We start from the raw sequence: 20,551 nt of genomic DNA, 5'->3' as shown, positions 1-20,551 counted from the left end.
TTGGAAATGGAAAGCTATGATCGGGAAATATGTCACGGAGCTGGGAATAAAATGCAACATGTCCATGCACTTGGCCGGTATAATAATATTCTAATAGTAGAAACCAACAGTTTTGAAGAGATTTGAAATTTAATCATTTGCCAAGGGAGAGACTTAATGATTAAAAAACTAAAAACTCTTTTAGAAAAGACAAACCTTAAGTTATTTGAGATGAGAAATGGCATAGTTTACAGAAAAACAAATGATGAAAGGATATTATTTTATGTACCAGTAGAAATGGATGATCACCTATAATACATACATATAAACTTACATAAAAACTTATTGGTTCCCAATTTAAAAATAAAAGTGCACATCACATATAGGAAGTTGTTTAAAATGTGTAGCTTTCTCTTTAAAAAGGAGGAAAAGTAGAAGGGTTTTTACATAGCATTCCCAAGGGAAAAAAAACCGTTTGAGTTGTTGCACATTGCCCATTATGTTCCAGTAGATTCATCAAGGACTAAAAAGCTAGTTTTTGTAGTGGTAGATGGACGTACAAAATTTGTAAGACTCTATTTAACTAAGTCAACAAGTACCAAAGAAGTAATATTGGCATTAAGAGATTATTTTAGAGCTTACATTAGACCAAAATGTATCATCTCAGACCGTAATGGTTGTTTTACGCCAAAAGACTTGGAAGAATTTATGGAAGAATATAATGTAAAACATATCCTGATAGCCACAGGTTCACCGAAAGCCAATGATCAAGTGGTATGGATTAACAGGAGTCTAAGACCGATGATAGTTGATCGGAGTAAAGGTGTAATACAGGGAAAATATCATAGATAAAATAGAACATGCTCTTAATAACTTGTATTACATAGAAGAACAGACAGATAGTGTGGCACAAAAAAGTGTAGAGTATTGTAGCAATCTATTGTCTACTTGTGACACTTTGTCATAATAAATATAAATATACAAATACCCAAAAGACCGCCAACAACTACATAAGCAAGCATTCCAGCGCCCAAGTAATACGATCTAACGCTTATATAAGCATGCACTTTGCAGCTCAAGTGGTCAAGCTACACATAACATATGCATGCCTTCTGCATACATATGTACATATATATAAGAATACATAGATATAAGCAATGTATGTGCGGGTTAGCTGAACCCAACATCAGCGCACACATTGGGCATTCAAATAAAGAACTTCAATCAGAGCAGAAGCTATTCTCTCCTTTTAAATTAACAACTAAATACTTTAATCAACTAGCACTCATTACATAAGAAAGGAAGCGGCGGCCCCAAAAAAAAAGTTCAGGATTAGGATGAAAATGTGCATACTAAAATTCGAGGGAAGGCTAGAAGGTATAAAAAGAAGATAAGGGATAAGATAAAGGATAAGGGTCCTTATATAATTGCAAAGGGTTTGTGTAATGACACATTTTTATTAAAGGATGTGGAATGATTCCAATTAGCTCGTAGTCCTTTGTGCTTGTCTAGTTGTTTGCAGTGTGCAGAACTTAAGACAATGGACATGGGCTACATGGGCGTACGGCCGGACCCCAACTACCCGGGTACCTATGGCTACCAGAATGGCGGAGCAATCATCGGCAGCTCGGTGGGCGTCACCGTGACCATAGCACTTGGATTGGCCTTGGGCGGCATGAGATTTTGATGCGGTTGCAGTGTGGGATCGTTTTTTTTTTTTTTGTGAATTAGTCTCTAAGCTTAATTTATGTAAACTTTTCAGTTGTGTAAATTCTTTACTAAATTTACTAAAACATAGAATGCTTTTTACTGGAAGGTGGGTTGTTGTCAGAATGAATTAGTTGATTTGATTTTGGTAAGCCCAGAAGGCTTAGAGAACTACATTGAACATTACTAAACAAAAATTTATTCATAATAGTGAAAGTTTAAATTATTTTGTAAACGAAGCAAATTTGATATTCAAATGTCGCAAAAAAAATCGAATATTAGCCACCTGGTGATCCAGTGCATCGACGCCATGGGTGGCTTTGCCTCCAAGGAGGTGATCCTAAAAGCGGTGAGCACAGCTACAGACAAGAAGTTCTGGAAAATGGGAAGGCGAATTGATGACGCCCTTGATACGCTAATCGTTGATGGTGTGATCCGCACACATAACGACAACTATTATTTAAACATGCTAGAGGAAACAGCAAGTGCCAGTCACTGTAACAGTGGCAGTGGTAAGTAATCTTCGCATCAATGGTATGATTGGTGTGAAACAGTTAAAAGGCAGGTCATATCAAATTTTGTAATCAACATTTACATATTATTTACAGATTCAGATTCAGATTGAGTTTGGATTAAGAAGGTAAGATATATTAGAAAGGCATTTCGTCCATATAGTAAGACTCTTCTTTCTTTCCCAGAATTAGCTGATAAGCTCGAAAAATTCGGATGTATTCAAATTGTTGTACAATTATTTGCCATTTTTAAGAAGCTAAAATTATAAGTGGCAGGCCTCACTAAATTCAAACTTTCCAAGTGAAGCGATGTAAATTCATTTCGTTGTTTTGTTAGGAATACAATTACAAGGAATTTTTTATTCAACGTTTATATGAATGTACAATACATAAATAAATACGATTCGTTTGCACGTAAGATCGTGAAATTGTTAAATTATTGCTTCGAACGCAGCTGCTCAGTTCGAGTGACTAACGATAAACAAGTTGAATTAGCAAATCGGTTGAGTCATCTTCTTGGGACACGCCCACACAATTGATATATTTAGGCGAGCAACGCCCATGTAATTAGCCGCCCCTTCGGAAGGCAGAAAAGCGAAAAGAACCCAAACGAAAACAAAGAAATATGGAGTGGAATATGCGCTGACACCTGTTGATAAAGCTTTTGGGCCAACATAACTGAGTCGCAGGGCTTATGACCTCATAGGAAATCGCAAATACACCTAGAACACACATGCTTGTATCTAATATACATATATGAGTACGAGTGGATAATTGAGATATGCATATGGCTGAAATAATTAGCCGATAAGTATATCTGACTTCCTTCCATGTACATATTGTATGTACTTATATCTGAGTTAACAAATTTAACCGGCTATTAACCTAATTGTCCGACCAAAATGTTTCGTATTTCAGCGTTCACATCAATGTCACTTCTGTGATCACTTTTGATTTCAGTTCTCAGACTTATGTACATACTTACGTGCAGGTGATGATTATCATACTCATGCCCTCAGCGACTCATCGAAGCGGGGAATACCCTATACGGCACTAAAGTCGGCGTAATAGCAACTGAAATTATGTTTAATTGTCATCTGAACTATTGGGTTCTCCCCCATAAGTTGATAAAACATTTAGGATCTCAACATAAGTAAGCATAGTCGTAAGCGCTTGACAATGATTGACGGTCGTCCAACTAAAGAGATGGTTGGCGGCACTTAACTTACCAACCAGTGGCAACAAGGCTAAACTAGAGGTACGAATTAATGAAATTGTCCCAGGAGCTCGCGAAAATCGTCGAGAGTCCCCAATATCAGAGGACGCGCCCAACCCGGATCTAGACCAAGAATAGGTTTCGGATGACGACGATGAGAAAGAGTTTTCCACCAATGGTGCAGACTTAATCGAAGCCGATCCTTGCAGTGACTTCGTGAGTCAAGGAAGACGAGTGGCTGGCTATGGCTGAAGGAGGATTGCCTCTGCAACACATAGGCGCTGAGATCGAGGCTGGTAGGGAGGAACTCCAGAAAATTCTTGCTTCACAAAGAGTGACCAATGACGTCATTAATATGATTGAAACCGTAAGCAAGCAGTGATTGACTAAAAAGTAAAACAAGCAGTGGTCGATAAAGATGATGCTAAAGAAAATACCGTTAATGGAAAAAAATACCAAACTCCGGAAAAAAACGCCGTTATCGATAATGGTGATGATGTTAACAATAGTGTTGATCAACGGCGATTTGTAACCAAACGATATGAATCAATTATTTCACTATTCACTATTTCTTTAGCCAAGGAAATGGAAATCATCACGGATTATGATGGATTGTCGTGTGCTAATGTTTGGAAATTTTTAAAAGACTTGCCCAAAGTAAATTAGAACTTCGAATGGATAAATGCGAGTTTTAAAAACAGCTTCTAAAACAGATATAAAGTATTTGGGATTTTCAATTTTCGGGAAAGACATTACAGCATATGAAAAGGGCATTGAAGCTGTAAACAATTTGTCGATTTCTTCAAAGGTTCAAGCAGTGCAAAGTTTGTTGAGTCATATTGTCTTGAGCCAAGTTTGTCTTGAGTCATATTTTCAAAGGTTTGTAAAGGATTTCTCGACAATAGCAAAACCATTGTATGACCTTTCGAGAAGAGACGAATCGAATCGAAATCGATTTAGAGAAGACGAAATGAATTATTTTAGTGAGCTTAAAGAAAAACTAATCGAGCCACCGGTATTAGCATTAGGTAATTACAAGGATCACATAGAATTACATTGCGACGCGAGCTCTTTAGGATTTGATGCAGTGCTTTTAAAAAAGAAGAACGATGACAGGTTACATACTGTATTCGGTTTTTCTAACCTTAGCGGTTATTTATGCTCTTCGTAGGCTTAGGAAATATGTATCATGAAAACACGTCAAGCTGGTGACCGATTGCGTCGCCCTTAAGTTGACCCTAAATAGGGCATAACCAAAGACACTAGAATAAAGTGTCTAGTATCTTTGGCATAACTTCATCCATAGATATATAGATGAGCTTTGGAAATGGAAAGCTATGATCGGGAAATATGTCACGGAGCTGGGAATAAAATGCAACATGTCCATGCACTTGGCCGGTATAATAATATTCTAATAGTAGAAACCAACAGTTTTGAAGAGATTTGAAATTTAATCATTTGCCAAGGGAGAGACTTAATGATTAAAAAACTAAAAACTCTTTTAGAAAAGACAAACCTTAAGTTATTTGAGATGAGAAATGGCATAGTTTACAGAAAAACAAATGATGAAAGGATATTATTTTATGTACCAGTAGAAATGGATGATCACCTATAATACATACATATAAACTTACATAAAAACTTATTGGTTCCCAATTTAAAAATAAAAGTGCACATCACATATAGGAAGTTGTTTAAAATGTGTAGCTTTCTCTTTAAAAAGGAGGAAAAGTAGAAGGGTTTTTACATAGCATTCCCAAGGGAAAAAAAACCGTTTGAGTTGTTGCACATTGCCCATTATGTTCCAGTAGATTCATCAAGGACTAAAAAGCTAGTTTTTGTAGTGGTAGATGGACGTACAAAATTTGTAAGACTCTATTTAACTAAGTCAACAAGTACCAAAGAAGTAATATTGGCATTAAGAGATTATTTTAGAGCTTACATTAGACCAAAATGTATCATCTCAGACCGTAATGGTTGTTTTACGCCAAAAGACTTGGAAGAATTTATGGAAGAATATAATGTAAAACATATCCTGATAGCCACAGGTTCACCGAAAGCCAATGATCAAGTGGTATGGATTAACAGGAGTCTAAGACCGATGATAGTTGATCGGAGTAAAGGTGTAATACAGGGAAAATATCATAGATAAAATAGAACATGCTCTTAATAACTTGTATTACATAGAAGAACAGACAGATAGTGTGGCACAAAAAAGTGTAGAGTATTGTAGCAATCTATTGTCTACTTGTGACACTTTGTCATAATAAATATAAATATACAAATACCCAAAAGACCGCCAACAACTACATAAGCAAGCATTCCAGCGCCCAAGTAATACGATCTAACGCTTATATAAGCATGCACTTTGCAGCTCAAGTGGTCAAGCTACACATAACATATGCATGCCTTCTGCATACATATGTACATATATATAAGAATACATAGATATAAGCAATGTATGTGCGGGTTAGCTGAACCCAACATCAGCGCACACATTGGGCATTCAAATAAAGAACTTCAATCAGAGCAGAAGCTATTCTCTCCTTTTAAATTAACAACTAAATACTTTAATCAACTAGCACTCATTACATAAGAAAGGAAGCGGCGGCCCCAAAAAAAAAGTTCAGGATTAGGATGAAAATGTGCATACTAAAATTCGAGGGAAGGCTAGAAGGTATAAAAAGAAGATAAGGGATAAGATAAAGGATAAGGGTCCTTATATAATTGCAAAGGGTTTGTGTAATGACACATTTTTATTAAAGGATGTGGAATGATTCCAATTAGCTCGTAGTCCTTTGTGCTTGTCTAGTTGTTTGCAGTGTGCAGAACTTAAGACAATGGACATGGGCTACATGGGCGTACGGCCGGACCCCAACTACCCGGGTACCTATGGCTACCAGAATGGCGGAGCAATCATCGGCAGCTCGGTGGGCGTCACCGTGACCATAGCACTTGGATTGGCCTTGGGCGGCATGAGATTTTGATGCGGTTGCAGTGTGGGATCGTTTTTTTTTTTTTTGTGAATTAGTCTCTAAGCTTAATTTATGTAAACTTTTCAGTTGTGTAAATTCTTTACTAAATTTACTAAAACATAGAATGCTTTTTACTGGAAGGTGGGTTGTTGTCAGAATGAATTAGTTGATTTGATTTTGGTAAGCCCAGAAGGCTTAGAGAACTACATTGAACATTACTAAACAAAAATTTATTCATAATAGTGAAAGTTTAAATTATTTTGTAAACGAAGCAAATTTGATATTCAAATGTCGCAAAAAAAATCGAATATTAGCCACCTGGTGATCCAGTGCATCGACGCCATGGGTGGCTTTGCCTCCAAGGAGGTGATCCTAAAAGCGGTGAGCACAGCTACAGACAAGAAGTTCTGGAAAATGGGAAGGCGAATTGATGACGCCCTTGATACGCTAATCGTTGATGGTGTGATCCGCACACATAACGACAACTATTATTTAAACATGCTAGAGGAAACAGCAAGTGCCAGTCACTGTAACAGTGGCAGTGGTAAGTAATCTTCGCATCAATGGTATGATTGGTGTGAAACAGTTAAAAGGCAGGTCATATCAAATTTTGTAATCAACATTTACATATTATTTACAGATTCAGATTCAGATTGAGTTTGGATTAAGAAGGTAAGATATATTAGAAAGGCATTTCGTCCATATAGTAAGACTCTTCTTTCTTTCCCAGAATTAGCTGATAAGCTCGAAAAATTCGGATGTATTCAAATTGTTGTACAATTATTTGCCATTTTTAAGAAGCTAAAATTATAAGTGGCAGGCCTCACTAAATTCAAACTTTCCAAGTGAAGCGATGTAAATTCATTTCGTTGTTTTGTTAGGAATACAATTACAAGGAATTTTTTATTCAACGTTTATATGAATGTACAATACATAAATAAATACGATTCGTTTGCACGTAAGATCGTGAAATTGTTAAATTATTGCTTCGAACGCAGCTGCTCAGTTCGAGTGACTAACGATAAACAAGTTGAATTAGCAAATCGGTTGAGTCATCTTCTTGGGACACGCCCACACAATTGATATATTTAGGCGAGCAACGCCCATGTAATTAGCCGCCCCTTCGGAAGGCAGAAAAGCGAAAAGAACCCAAACGAAAACAAAGAAATATGGAGTGGAATATGCGCTGACACCTGTTGATAAGCTTTTGGGCCAACATAACTGAGTCGCAGGGCTTATGACCTCATAGGAAATCGCAAATACACCTAGAACACACATGCTTGTATCTAATATACATATATGAGTACGAGCGGATAATTGAGATATGCATATGGCTGAAATAATTAGCCGATAAGTATATCTGACTTCCTTCCATGTACATATTGTATGTACTTATATCTGAGTTACCAATTTAACCGGCTATTAACCTAATTGTCCGACCAAAATATTTCGTATTTCAGCGTTCACATCAATGTCACTTCTGTGATCACTTTTGATTTCAGTTCTCAGACTTATGTACATACTTACGTGCAGGTGATGATTATCATACTCATGCCCTCAGCGACTCATCGAAGCGGGGAATACCCTATACGGCACTAAAGTCGGCGTAATAGCAACTGAAATTATGTTTAATTGTCATCTGAACTATTGGGTTCTCCCCCATAAGTTGATAAAACATTTAGGATCTCAACATAAGTAAGCATAGTCGTAAGCGCTTGACAATGATTGACGGTCGTCCAACTAAAGAGATGGTTGGCGGCACTTAACTTACCAACCAGTGGCAACAAGGCTAAACTAGAGGTACGAATTAATGAAATTGTCCCAGGAGCTCGCGAAAATCGTCGAGAGTCCCCAATATCAGAGGACGCGCCCAACCCGGATCTAGACCAAGAATAGGTTTCGGATGACGACGATGAGAAAGAGTTTTCCACCAATGGTGCAGACTTAATCGAAGCCGATCCTTGCAGTGACTTCGTGAGTCAAGGAAGACGAGTGGCTGGCTATGGCTGAAGGAGGATTGCCTCTGCAACACATAGGCGCTGAGAGCGAGGCTGGTAGGGAGGAACTCCAGAAAATTCTTGCTTCACAAAGAGTGACCAATGACGTCATTAATATGATTGAAACCGTAAGCAAGCAGTGATTGACTAAAAAGTAAAACAAGCAGTGGTCGATAAAGATGATGCTAAAGAAAATACCGTTAATGGAAAAAAATACCAAACTCCGGAAAAAAACGCCGTTATCGATAATGGTGATGATGTTAACAATAGTGTTGATCAACGGCGATTTGTAACCAAACGATATGAATCAATTATTTCACTATTCACTATTTCTTTAGCCAAGGAAATGGAAATCATCACGGATTATGATGGATTGTCGTGTGCTAATGTTTGGAAATTTTTAAAAGACTTGCCCAAAGTAAATTAGAACTTCGAATGGATAAATGCGAGTTTTAAAAACAGCTTCTAAAACAGATATAAAGTATTTGGGATTTTCAATTTTCGGGAAAGACATTAGAGCATATGAAAAGGGCATTGAAGCGGTAAACAATTTTTCGATTCCTTCAAAGGTTCAAGCAGTGCAAAGTTTGTTGAGTCATATTGTCTTGAGCCAAGTTTGTCTTGAGTCATATTTTCAAAGGTTTGTAAAGGATTTCTCGACAATAGCAAAACCATTGTATGACCTTTCGAGAAAAGACGAATCGAATCGAAATCGATTTAGAGAAGACGAAATGAATTATTTTAGTGAGCTTAAAGAAAAACTAATCGAGCCACCGGTATTAGCATTAGGTAATTACAAGGATCACATAGAATTACATTGCGACGCGAGCTCTTTAGGATTTGATGCAGTGCTTTTAAAAAAGAAGAACGATGACAGGTTACATACTGTATTCGGTTTTTCTAACCTTAGCGGTTATTTATGCTCTTCGTAGGCTTAGGAAATATGTATCATGAAAACACGTCAAGCTGGTGACCGATTGCGTCGCCCTTAAGTTGACCCTAAATAGGGCATAACCAAAGACACTAGAATAAAGTGTCTAGTATCTTTGGCATAACTTCATCCATAGATATATAGATGAGCTTTGGAAATGGAAAGCTATGATCGGGAAATATGTCACGGAGCTGGGAATAAAATGCAACATGTCCATGCACTTGGCCGGTATAATAATATTCTAATAGTAGAAACCAACAGTTTTGAAGAGATTTGAAATTTAATCATTTGCCAAGGGAGAGACTTAATGATTAAAAAACTAAAAACTCTTTTAGAAAAGACAAACCTTAAGTTATTTGAGATGAGAAATGGCATAGTTTACAGAAAAACAAATGATGAAAGGATATTATTTTATGTACCAGTAGAAATGGATGATCACCTATAATACATACATATAAACTTACATAAAAACTTATTGGTTCCCAATTTAAAAATAAAAGTGCACATCACATATAGGAAGTTGTTTAAAATGTGTAGCTTTCTCTTTAAAAAGGAGGAAAAGTAGAAGGGTTTTTACATAGCATTCCCAAGGGAAAAAAAACCGTTTGAGTTGTTGCACATTGCCCATTATGTTCCAGTAGATTCATCAAGGACTAAAAAGCTAGTTTTTGTAGTGGTAGATGGACGTACAAAATTTGTAAGACTCTATTTAACTAAGTCAACAAGTACCAAAGAAGTAATATTGGCATTAAGAGATTATTTTAGAGCTTACATTAGACCAAAATGTATTCATCTCAGACCGTAATGGTTGTTTTACGCCAAAAGACTTGGAAGAATTTATGGAGGAATATAATGTAAAACATATCCTGATAGCCACAGGTTCACCGAAAGCCAATGATCAAGTGGTATGGATTAACAGGAGTCTAAGACCGATGATAGTTGATCGGAGTAAAGGTGTAATACAGGGAAAATATCATAGATAAAATCATGCTCTTAATAACTTGTATTACATAGAAGAACAGACAGATAGTGTGGCACAAAAAAGTGTAGAGTATTGTAGCAATCTATTGTCTACTTGTGACACTTTGTCATAATAAATATAAATATACAAATACCCAAAAGACCGCCAACAACTACATAAGCAAGCATTCCAGCGCCCAAGTAATACGATCTAACGCTTATATAAGCATGCACTTTGCAGCTCAAGTGGTCAAGCTACACATAACATATGCATGCCTTCTGCATACATATGTACATATATATAAGAATACATAGATATAAGCAATGTATGTGCGGGTTAGCTGAACCCAACATCAGCGCACACATTGGGCATTCAAATAAAGAACTTCAATCAGAGCAGAAGCTATTCTCTCCTTTTAAATTAACAACTAAATACTTTAATCAACTAGCACTCATTACATAAGAAAGGAAGCGGCGGCCCCAAAAAAAAAGTTCAGGATTAGGATGAAAATGTGCATACTAAAATTCGAGGGAAGGCTAGAAGGTATAAAAAGAAGATAAGGGATAAGATAAAGGATAAGGGTCCTTATATAATTGCAAAGGGTTTGTGTAATGACACATTTTTATTAAAGGATGTGGAATGATTCCAATTAGCTCGTAGTCCTTTGTGCTTGTCTAGTTGTTTGCAGTGTGCAGAACTTAAGACAATGGACATGGGCTACATGGGCGTACGGCCGGACCCCAACTACCCGGGTACCTATGGCTACCAGAATGGCGGAGCAATCATCGGCAGCTCGGTGGGCGTCACCGTGACCATAGCACTTGGATTGGCCTTGGGCGGCATGAGATTTTGATGCGGTTGCAGTGTGGGATCGTTTTTTTTTTGTGAATTAGTCTCTAAGCTTAATTTATGTAAACTTTTCAGTTGTGTAAATTCTTTACTAAATTTACTAAAACATAGAATGCTTTCTACTGGAAGGTGGGTTGTTGTCAGAATGAATTAGTTGATTTGATTTTGGTAAGCCCAGAAGGCTTAGAGAACTACATTGAACATTACTAAACAAAAATTTATTCATAATAGTGAAAGTTTAAATTATTTTGTAAACGAAGCAAATTTGATATTCAAATGTCGCATAAAAAAGCGAATATTAGCCACCTGGTGATCCAGTGCATCGACGCCATGGGTGGCTTTGCCTCCAAGGAGGTGATCCTAAAAGCGGTGAGCACAGCTACAGACAAGAAGTTCTGGAAAATGGGAAGGCGAATTGATGACGCCCTTGATACGCTAATCGTTGATGGTGTGATCCGCACACATAACGACAACTATTATTTAAACATGCTAGAGGAAACAGCAAGTGCCAGTCACTGTAACAGTGGCAGTGGTAAGTAATCTTCGCATCAATGGTATGATTGGTGTGAAACAGTTAAAAGGCAGGTCATATCAAATTTTGTAATCAACATTTACATATTATTTACAGATTCAGATTCAGATTGAGTTTGGATTAAGAAGGTAAGATATATTAGAAAGGCATTTCGTCCATATAGTAAGACTCTTCTTTCTTTCCCAGAATTAGCTGATAAGCTCGAAAAATTCGGATGTATTCAAATTGTTGTACAATTATTTGCCATTTTTAAGAAGCTAAAATTATAAGTGGCAGGCCTCACTAAATTCAAACTTTCCAAGTGAAGCGATGTAAATTCATTTCGTTGTTTTGTTAGGAATACAATTACAAGGAATTTTTTATTCAACGTTTATATGTACAATACATAAATAAATACGATTCGTTTGCACGTAAGATCGTGAAATTGTTAAATTATTGCTTCGAACGCAGCTGCTCAGTTCGAGTGACTAACGATAAACAAGTTGAATTAGCAAATCGGGTACGTCATCTTCTTGGGACACGCCCACACAATTGATATATTTAGGCGAGCAACGCCCATGTAATTAGCCGCCCCTTCGGAAGGCAGAAAAGCGAAAAGAACCCAAACGAAAACAAAGAAATATGGAGTGGAATATGCGCTGACACCTGTTGATAAAGCTTTTGGGCCAACATAACTGAGTCGCAGGGCTTATGACCTCATAGGAAATCGCAAATACACCTAGAACACACATGCTTGTATCTAATATACATATATGAGTACGAGCGGATAATTGAGATATGCATATGGCTGAAATAATTAGCCGATAAGTATATATGACTTCCTTCCATGTACATATTGTATGTACTTATATCTGAGTTAACAATTTAACCGGCTATTAACCTAATTGTCCGACCAAAATATTTCGTATTTCAGCGTTCACATCAATGTCACTTCTGTGATCACTTTTGATTTCAGTTCTCAGACTTACATGTATGTACATACTTACGTGCAGGTGATGATTATCATACTCATGCCCTCAGCGACTCATCGAAGCGGGGAATACCCTATACGGCACTAAAGTCAGCGTAATAGCAACTGAACTACTGTGTTCTCACAGAAATTGATATAACATTTAACATAACATCTAAAAAAAGATTACAAAAAATATATTACTATAATTATTAAAAATAAATAAAAGGAGTATTTTAATCAGTTATGGACAGACAGAAAATAGCGTTTCCGCCCATGAAAAGTATAGATATTTCGATCAGGATAAGGACTACGTCTGTCTGTCCATGCGAAGTAATATCTAGTACGATATTTATTTATTTAAGTGCGCCGATCTGTTGTACAAATATCATAAAATATATTAAACATGCTCAACAAATTCTTTGGCTATCTAAGAAATTCATAGAGTAAGTGAGCAAGCTTAGAGGGTATCCTCTACACTGGTAAATGCAATCATGCAATGACACTTATTTGTTTTTATTGCGGCATCGTGTGAACTTGATTTGGTATGGATCGAAGGTAGTGCCACTAGATAGTACTAGTAATAGCAGTGGTATTGCTGCTACGATGATAAGAACCTGCCAGGGAAATCGAGGAAATTCGCGCAAATGAATTGACAACACTGTTTGTAATCTGCCAAAAAATACATTTATTAGTCTAGTAATAAACAATAATTATATTGGATTTGTTTTATTGATCTTGTTGTGTTGTTGTTCATTCTGGTTTTTATTAATTATTTTGTTCTTGCTCTGGTTAATGGTAATTTTGCGCTTGTGGTGTTGTGGACTTTCAGTTTTACGTTACAATGTTATTCAAATGTATTTCTTAAAGCAAACATCGAAGAAAATTTCAGACCGTAGGCTTACAGACGTACATGTAACTAACAACTATATGGAAATTATCATGCCGAAGGACATTGACAAGACTGGAATGAAATGGTGTCTTTTTTTTATAAACGTTATTATATTTCTCTACAAAATACAGTAGGGGATGGGGATCCACAGTTTTTGATCATTAGTCCGACAGAAACCAGCGGAAAAACGTGTTCATCGTTCCTTGTTGATCATTTAACGTGTTTTCGAGTTTTCAGAGGCAATGGTGTGTACATATGTTCGGTCGTGTGTTCCTGTTAGTGTGGGCTGACTGTACTCTGCTGGAAAGGACGCAAGAGTATTCGACGCCTCCCATCTATAATACAAGCTGGATTGAATTGCTCTCGGTTGTGGGTGCTTCCTGTGGTTCCTTCAATTTGCCTATGCAAATATAACTAGTATATATAGATATCTTTTTTTTAAATTCGTTTATTGGATTTTTAACACAGAACAATAGTAAACAAAATACCAATTGGATTGCAAATCCAAAACCCCCCGCTGTATGGCCGTGAAGCATTGCTTTGCGAGGAGGATCAAAATATGGTCACTCGTAAACACCCCTGACTTTCTCAGCTCTCCTGAGCTCAAAGCTGTTGGCCTCCCCCTGCAGCACGAATGAGACTTGATTGTCCACATTCGGTCTGCCACCAAGTATGGCTTCCAGGGATCTCCGTTCACTAGCATTTTTTTCGCACGAGAAGAGTACGTGCTCTGGGGTTTCGCACCGTCCACTTTCGCACCATGGGCATTCATCCGCATCCTCGTGTCCAAACCACTGATCAGCCGCGTTGAATGGAACGTTATTTCTCCATGTTTCCGTTCTATCCACGGGCCCTGTAGTCCGTTGCTCCACCGGTGCTGCCATGTCACCAGGGTGCGCTGCCTTGCTTCTTTCTCGTATTGACCTCTTGGCGCTGGAGGTGAACCTCTACCGTGGGTTTGGTTGAAGACCACTTTGTTTTCCTGGGCCTTAGGTCTAGAGGCGATCACCAATGCCGCCACGTTGGACACTGTTCTGAAGGTGCAGCAGATACTTAATGCCGAAAGTCCATGGGTAGCAATTAGGTCCTGAGCGTAGCTGTCTATTACAGCATGGTCACCCGGGTCACCTGCCAGTTCTAGCCCCATTAAGCTGAACCACTGTTGCGGGACTCCACCGGTGACCTGGTCCCTGAAAACTCCTCCCGACGACTCGCAGAGTAGGACCCGTTCCGAGAGGTAGCTGCGAACATTCCTGATTGGCTACGGTGGCACCCCGAAACCAATTAATGCTTCTAGGATCCGTTTCCACCTGGCTGTGTTGAAGGCATTCCTGATGTATAGTGTGACCATGAGGCAGTACTTTTTGCTACCCCCCTTCCATCTGGTGCCCTCGATTGCCTGGGCCGCTACTTCGACCACTCTGTTGACTGCATACACGGCGGACCGCGCTTTCCGGAAGCCAAACTGGGACCGTTAAAGGTCACCAGCGTCAGCGGTAGTCCTGTCTAGCCGAACGCACACCTGTTTCTCCAGGAGCTTGCCAGTTCCATCGATGAGGCATATCGGCCGGAACGATTAAGGAGGAGGGTGGCTTCCCTGGTTTTGGGAGGAGCAACAGCTTTTGTATCTTCCAGCGACTTGGGAAGTCAGACGCCTTCAGTCAGGCACTTGGAGAGCAAGCCGATGCGGTCTCGATCGAACATATCACGTCTCTGCTGATGGATTCAAATCGTCAACGAAGACAATTGCAGCTGAAGTTTCCCAAAGAAAGCGTCCTACGCCCTACCCTATACTCAGTATTTGTTTCGGACATGCATCCTCACACACCAGTGACAGAAGTAGAGGAAGAAAGTGTGCTCGCAGCCACTTATGCGGACAATACTGCTGTGCTAAAGAAAAAAAGCAAAAGTATTTTGCTTGCCACTCATGGTCCACAGGAATACTTGGATGCATTCCATCACATGGGCTGAGAACTGGAGCGTGCGAAGGAACGCGCCGAGAAGTGTGCCAATGTGACGTTCAGCAACCGAACAGGTAGTTGTCCTGTTGTCAGTCTTAATGAAAGAACAATCAACCACATTAGGCCTTGGCATAACCCTCGACAGGAAGGTTACCTCCAGCAGGCATACTACCAAAATTTAACAAGCGTTCAGGACCAAGATAGCTAGGATGTCTTGGCTCATTGCATCACGCAACAAACTATCGCTTGACTGCAAGGTGGCCCCCAGCCTGCTCTACGGTCTGCAAGGAGTCACCTAAAGAAGGATTTCTGGAGCTCCCTGGTCCATGAGAAGCAGGCACATCGAACGCGATCCCAAGGTACCCAAGCTGAAAACTTGAAAACTGAAAAATACATGGAACTGTCCAATGCACACCCAAACAGCCTGGCCAGGACGCTAGGAACCGCAGCTGCAGCCAATGCTGAGAAGACTCAAACGACTCCACCCTCTTTACTGCCCCGATCAGGTCATGACATAGGAGGACTTACTGTATATCAATAATAATTCTCCTTGGGTCTATTAGGATAAAACACATTATTGATTCGCGTGATACCTACGGCGGAGCAGGAGACAATGGAGTCTTCTACGTGAGCGGTACGGACGAGCACGGTCGTCCCTTCTCCTACAACAACCAGGTGGGCCATCCCGGCCAGCCGGGCTACATGGGCCCCAACTACCCGGGTACCTATGGTTACCAGAATGGCGGAGCAATCATCGGCAGCTCGGTGGGCGTCACCGTGACCATAGCACTTGGATTGGCCTTGGGCGGCATGAGATTTTGATGCGGTTGCAGTGTGGGATCGTTTTTTTTTTTGTGAATTAGTCTCTAAGCTTAATTTATGTAAACTTTTCAGTTGTGTAAATTCTTTACTAAATTTACTAAAACATAGAATGCTTTTTACTGGAAGGTGAGTTGTTGTCAGAATGAATTAGTTGATTTGATTTTGGTAAGCCCAGAAGGCTTAGAGAACTACATTGAACATTACATTAAACATTAAACAAAAATCATTTCATAATAGTGAAAGTTTAAATTATTTTGTAAACGAAGCAAATTTGATTTTCAAATGTCGCAAAAAAAATCGAATATTAGCCACCTGGTGATCCAGTGCATCGACGCCATGGATGGCTTTGCCTCCAAGGAGATGATCCTAAAAGCGGTGAGCAAAGCTACAGACAAGAAGTTCTGGAAAATGGGAAGGCGAATTGATGACGCCCTTGATACGCTAATCGTTGATGGTGTGATCCGCAAACATAACGACAACTATTATTTAAACATGCTAGAGGAAACAGCAAGTGACAGTCACTGTAACAGTGGCAGTGGTAAGTAATCTTCGCATCAATGGTATGATTGGTGTGAAACAGTTAAAAGGCAGGTCATATCAAATTTTGTGATCAACATTTACATATTATTTACAGATTCAGATTCAGATTCAGATTGAGTTTGGATTAAGAAGGTAAGATATATTAGAAAGGCATTTCGTCCATATAGTAAGACTCTTCTTTCTTTCCCAGAATTAGCTGATAAGCTCGAAAAATTCGGATGTATTCAAATTGTTGTACAATTATTTGCCAATTTTAAGAAGCTAAAATTATAAGTGGCAGGCCTCACTAAATTCAAACTTCATACAAAGGAGTTTTTTATTCAACGTTTATATGAATGTACAATACATAAATAAATACGATTCGTTTGCACGTAAGATCGTGAAATTGTTAAATTATTGCTTCGAACGCAGCTGCTCAGTTCGAGTGACTAACGATAAACAAGTTGAATTAGCAAATCGGTTGAGTCATCTTCTTGGGACACGCCCACACAATTGATATATTTAGGCGAGCAACGCCCATGTAATTAGCCGCCCCTTCGGAAGGCAGAAAAGCGAAAAGAACCCAAACGAAAAGAAAAAACAAAGAAATATGGAGTGGAATATGCGCTGACACCTGTTGATAAAGCTTTTGGGCCAACATAACTGAGTCGCAGGGCTTATGACCTCATAGGAAATCGCAAATACACCTAGAACACACATGCTTGTATCTAGTATACATATATGAGTACGAGCGGATAATTGAGATATGCATATGGCTGAAATAATTAGCCGATAAGTATATATGACTTCCTTCCATGTACATATTGTATGTACTTATATCTGAGTTAACAATTTAACCGGCTATTAACCTAATTGTCCGACCAAAATATTTCGTATTTCAGCGTTCACATCAATGTCACTTCTGTGATCACTTTTGATTTCAGTTCTCAGACTTATGTACATACTTACGTGCAGGTGATGATTATCATACTCATGCCCTCAGCGACTCATCGAAGCGGGGAATACCCTATACGGCACTAAAGTCGGCGTAATAGCAACTGAAATTATGTTTAATTGTCATCTGAACTATTGGGTTCTCCCCCATAAGTTGATAAAACATTTAGGATCTCAACATAAGTAAGCATAGTCGTAAGCGCTTGACAATGATTGACGGTCGTCCAACTAAAGAGATGGTTGGCGGCACTTAACTTACCAACCAGTGGCAACAAGGCTAAACTAGCGGTACGAATTAATGAAATTGTCCCAGGAGCTCGCGAAAATCGTCGAGAGTCCCCAATATCAGAGGACGCGCCCAACCCGGATCTAGACCAAGAATAGGTTTCGGATGACGACGATGAGAAAGAGTTTTCCACCAATGGTGCAGACTTAATCGAAGCCGATCCTTGCAGTGACTTCGTGAGTCAAGGAAGACGAGTGGCTGGCTATGGCTGAAGGAGGATTGCCTCTGCAACACATAGGCGCTGAGAGCGAGGCTGGTAGGGAGGAACTCCAGAAAATTCTTGCTTCACAAAGAGTGACCAATGACGTCATTAATATGATTGAAATCGTAAGCAAGCAGTGATTGACTAAAAAGTAAAACAAGCAGTGGTCGCTAAAGATGATGCTAAAGAAAATACCGTTAATGGAAAAAAATACCAAACTCCGGAAAAAAACGCCGTTATCGATAATGGTGATGATGTTAACAATAGTGTTGATCAACGGCGATTTGTAACCAAACGATATGAATCAATTATTTCACTATTCACTATTTCTTTAGCCAAGGAAATGGAAATCATCACGGATTATGATGGATTGTCGTGTGCTAATGTTTGGAAATTTTTAAAAGACTTGCCCAAAGTAAATTAGAACTTCGAATGGATAAATGCGAGTTTTAAAAACAGCTTCTAAAACAGATATAAAGTATTTGGGATTTTCAATTTTCGGGAAAGACATTAGAGCATATGAAAAGGGCATTGAAGCTGTAAACAATTTGTCGATTTCTTCAAAGGTTCAAGCAGTGCAAAGTTTGTTGAGTCATATTGTCTTGAGCCAAGTTTGTCTTGAGTCATATTTTCAAAGGTTTGTAAAGGATTTCTCGACAATAGCAAAACCATTGTATGACCTTTCGAGAAGAGACGAATCGAATCGAAATCGATTTAGAGAAGACGAAATGAATTATTTTAGTGAGCTTAAAGAAAAACTAATCGAGCCACCGGTATTAGCATTAGGTAATTACAAGGATCACATAGAATTACATTGCGACGCGAGCTCTTTAGGATTTGATGCAGTGCTTTTAAAAAAGAAGAACGATGACAGGTTACATACTGTATTCGGTTTTTCTAACCTTAGCGGTTATTTATGCTCTTCGTAGGCTTAGGAAATATGTATCATGAAAACACGTCAAGCTGGTGACCGATTGCGTCGCCCTTAAGTTGACCCTAAATAGGGCATAACCAAAGACACTAGAATAAAGTGTCTAGTATCTTTGGCATAACTTCATCCATAGATATATAGATGAGCTTTGGAAATGGAAAGCTATGATCGGGAAATATGTCACGGAGCTGGGAATAAAATGCAACATGTCCATGCACTTGGCCGGTATAATAATATTCTAATAGTAGAAACCAACAGTTTTGAAGAGAATTTAATCATTTGCCAAGGGAGAGACTTAATGATTAAAAAACTAAAAACTCTTTTAGAAAAGACAAACCTTAAGTTATTTGAGATGAGAAATGGCATAGTTTACAGAAAAACAAATGATGAAAGGATATTATTTTATGTACCAGTAGAAATGGATGATCACCTATAATACATACATATAAACTTACATAAAAACTTATTGGTTCCCAATTTAAAAATAAAAGTGCACATCACATATAGGAAGTTGTTTAAAATGTGTAGCTTTCTCTTTAAAAAGGAGGAAAAGTAGAAGGGTTTTTACATAGCATTCCCAAGGGAAAAAAAACCGTTTGAGTTGTTGCACATTGCCCATTATGTTCCAGTAGATTCATCAAGGACTAAAAAGCTAGTTTTTGTAGTGGTAGATGGACGTACAAAATTTGTAAGACTCTATTTAACTAAGTCAACAAGTACCAAAGAAGTAATATTGGCATTAAGAGATTATTTTAGAGCTAACATTAGACCAAAATGTATCATCTCAGACCGTGGTGGTTGTTTTACGCCAAAAGACTTGGAAGAATTTATGGAAGAATATAATGTAAAACATATCCTGATATCCACAGGTTCACCGAAAGCCAATGATCAAGTGGTATGGATTAACAGGAGTCTAAGACCGATAATAGTTGATCGGAGTAAAGGTGTAATACAGGGAAAATATCATAGATAAAATAGAACATGCTCTTAATAACTTGTATTACATAGAAGAACAGACAGATAGTGTGGCACAAAAAAGTGTAGAGTATTGTAGCAATCTATTGTCTACTTGTGACACTTTGTCATAATAAATATAATTATACAAATACCCAAAAGACCGCCAACAACTACATAAGCAAGCATTCCAGCGCCCAAGTAATACGATCTAACGCTTATATAAGCATGCACTTTGCAGCTCAAGTGGTCAAGCTACACATAACATATGCATGCCTTCTGCATACATATGTACATATATATAAGAATACATAGATATAAGCAATGTATGTGCGGGTTAGCTGAGCCCAACATCAGCGCACACATTGGGCATTCAAATAAAGAACTTCAATCAGAGCAGAAGCTATTCTCTCCTTTTAAAT

The 20,551-nt window shown here is 38.5% G+C and overlaps 4 protein-coding genes and 5 pseudogenes across 4 annotated transcripts, besides 11 other annotated features; 8 read left to right on the top strand and 1 right to left on the bottom strand.

Annotated features, from left to right (window-relative positions):
- Positions 1–849: part of a mobile genetic element that runs on past the window's edge.
- Positions 850–927: 78 nt separating this feature from the next.
- Positions 928–1,215: a mobile genetic element.
- Positions 1,216–1,551: 336 nt separating this feature from the next.
- CR43384 lies at positions 1,552–1,775 on the top strand (annotated as a pseudogene).
- Positions 1,776–1,825: 50 nt separating this feature from the next.
- CG45494 (uncharacterized protein) lies at positions 1,826–2,620 on the top strand. The gene is made up of 3 exons (NM_001298546.1): positions 1,826–2,198; positions 2,295–2,326; positions 2,385–2,620. The coding sequence occupies exons 1-2, from the start codon at positions 1,943–1,945 to the stop codon at positions 2,309–2,311; spliced, it is 273 nt and encodes a 90-aa protein (NP_001285475.1). The 5' UTR covers positions 1,826–1,942; the 3' UTR covers positions 2,312–2,326; positions 2,385–2,620.
- A 1,425-nt stretch (positions 2,621–4,045) lies between these two features.
- Positions 4,046–5,584: a mobile genetic element.
- Positions 5,585–5,662: 78 nt separating this feature from the next.
- Positions 5,663–5,950: a mobile genetic element.
- Positions 5,951–6,286: 336 nt separating this feature from the next.
- On the top strand, positions 6,287–6,510 carry CR43383 (annotated as a pseudogene).
- Positions 6,511–6,560: 50 nt separating this feature from the next.
- Positions 6,561–7,355, top strand: CG45493 (uncharacterized protein). Its single transcript, NM_001298545.1, has 3 exons — positions 6,561–6,933; positions 7,030–7,061; positions 7,120–7,355. The coding sequence occupies exons 1-2, from the start codon at positions 6,678–6,680 to the stop codon at positions 7,044–7,046; spliced, it is 273 nt and encodes a 90-aa protein (NP_001285474.1). The 5' UTR covers positions 6,561–6,677; the 3' UTR covers positions 7,047–7,061; positions 7,120–7,355.
- A 1,423-nt stretch (positions 7,356–8,778) lies between these two features.
- Positions 8,779–10,256: a mobile genetic element.
- Positions 10,257–10,392: 136 nt separating this feature from the next.
- Positions 10,393–10,680: a mobile genetic element.
- A 336-nt stretch (positions 10,681–11,016) lies between these two features.
- On the top strand, positions 11,017–11,236 carry CR43382 (annotated as a pseudogene).
- Positions 11,237–11,286: 50 nt separating this feature from the next.
- CG45492 (uncharacterized protein) lies at positions 11,287–12,077 on the top strand. The gene is made up of 3 exons (NM_001298544.1): positions 11,287–11,659; positions 11,756–11,787; positions 11,846–12,077. The coding sequence occupies exons 1-2, from the start codon at positions 11,404–11,406 to the stop codon at positions 11,770–11,772; spliced, it is 273 nt and encodes a 90-aa protein (NP_001285473.1). The 5' UTR covers positions 11,287–11,403; the 3' UTR covers positions 11,773–11,787; positions 11,846–12,077.
- Positions 12,078–13,275: 1,198 nt separating this feature from the next.
- CR45498 lies at positions 13,276–13,904 on the bottom strand (annotated as a pseudogene).
- A 94-nt stretch (positions 13,905–13,998) lies between these two features.
- Positions 13,999–15,173: a mobile genetic element.
- Positions 15,174–15,197: 24 nt separating this feature from the next.
- Positions 15,198–15,988: a mobile genetic element.
- Positions 15,989–16,037: 49 nt separating this feature from the next.
- Positions 16,038–16,389, top strand: CR43381 (annotated as a pseudogene).
- Positions 16,390–16,439: 50 nt separating this feature from the next.
- CG45491 (uncharacterized protein) lies at positions 16,440–17,202 on the top strand. Its single transcript, NM_001298543.1, has 3 exons — positions 16,440–16,821; positions 16,918–16,955; positions 17,014–17,202. The coding sequence occupies exons 1-2, from the start codon at positions 16,566–16,568 to the stop codon at positions 16,938–16,940; spliced, it is 279 nt and encodes a 92-aa protein (NP_001285472.1). The 5' UTR covers positions 16,440–16,565; the 3' UTR covers positions 16,941–16,955; positions 17,014–17,202.
- A 1,431-nt stretch (positions 17,203–18,633) lies between these two features.
- Positions 18,634–19,142: a mobile genetic element.
- A 172-nt stretch (positions 19,143–19,314) lies between these two features.
- Positions 19,315–20,102: a mobile genetic element.
- A 142-nt stretch (positions 20,103–20,244) lies between these two features.
- Positions 20,245–20,532: a mobile genetic element.
- The last annotated feature ends 19 nt before the right edge of the window (positions 20,533–20,551 follow it).

Source organism: Drosophila melanogaster, chromosome X (genome assembly GCF_000001215.4).
Source record: "Drosophila melanogaster chromosome X".
Lineage (NCBI taxonomy): Eukaryota > Metazoa > Arthropoda > Insecta > Diptera > Drosophilidae > Drosophila > Drosophila melanogaster.
This window is presented reverse-complemented; position numbering and strand designations above follow the sequence as displayed.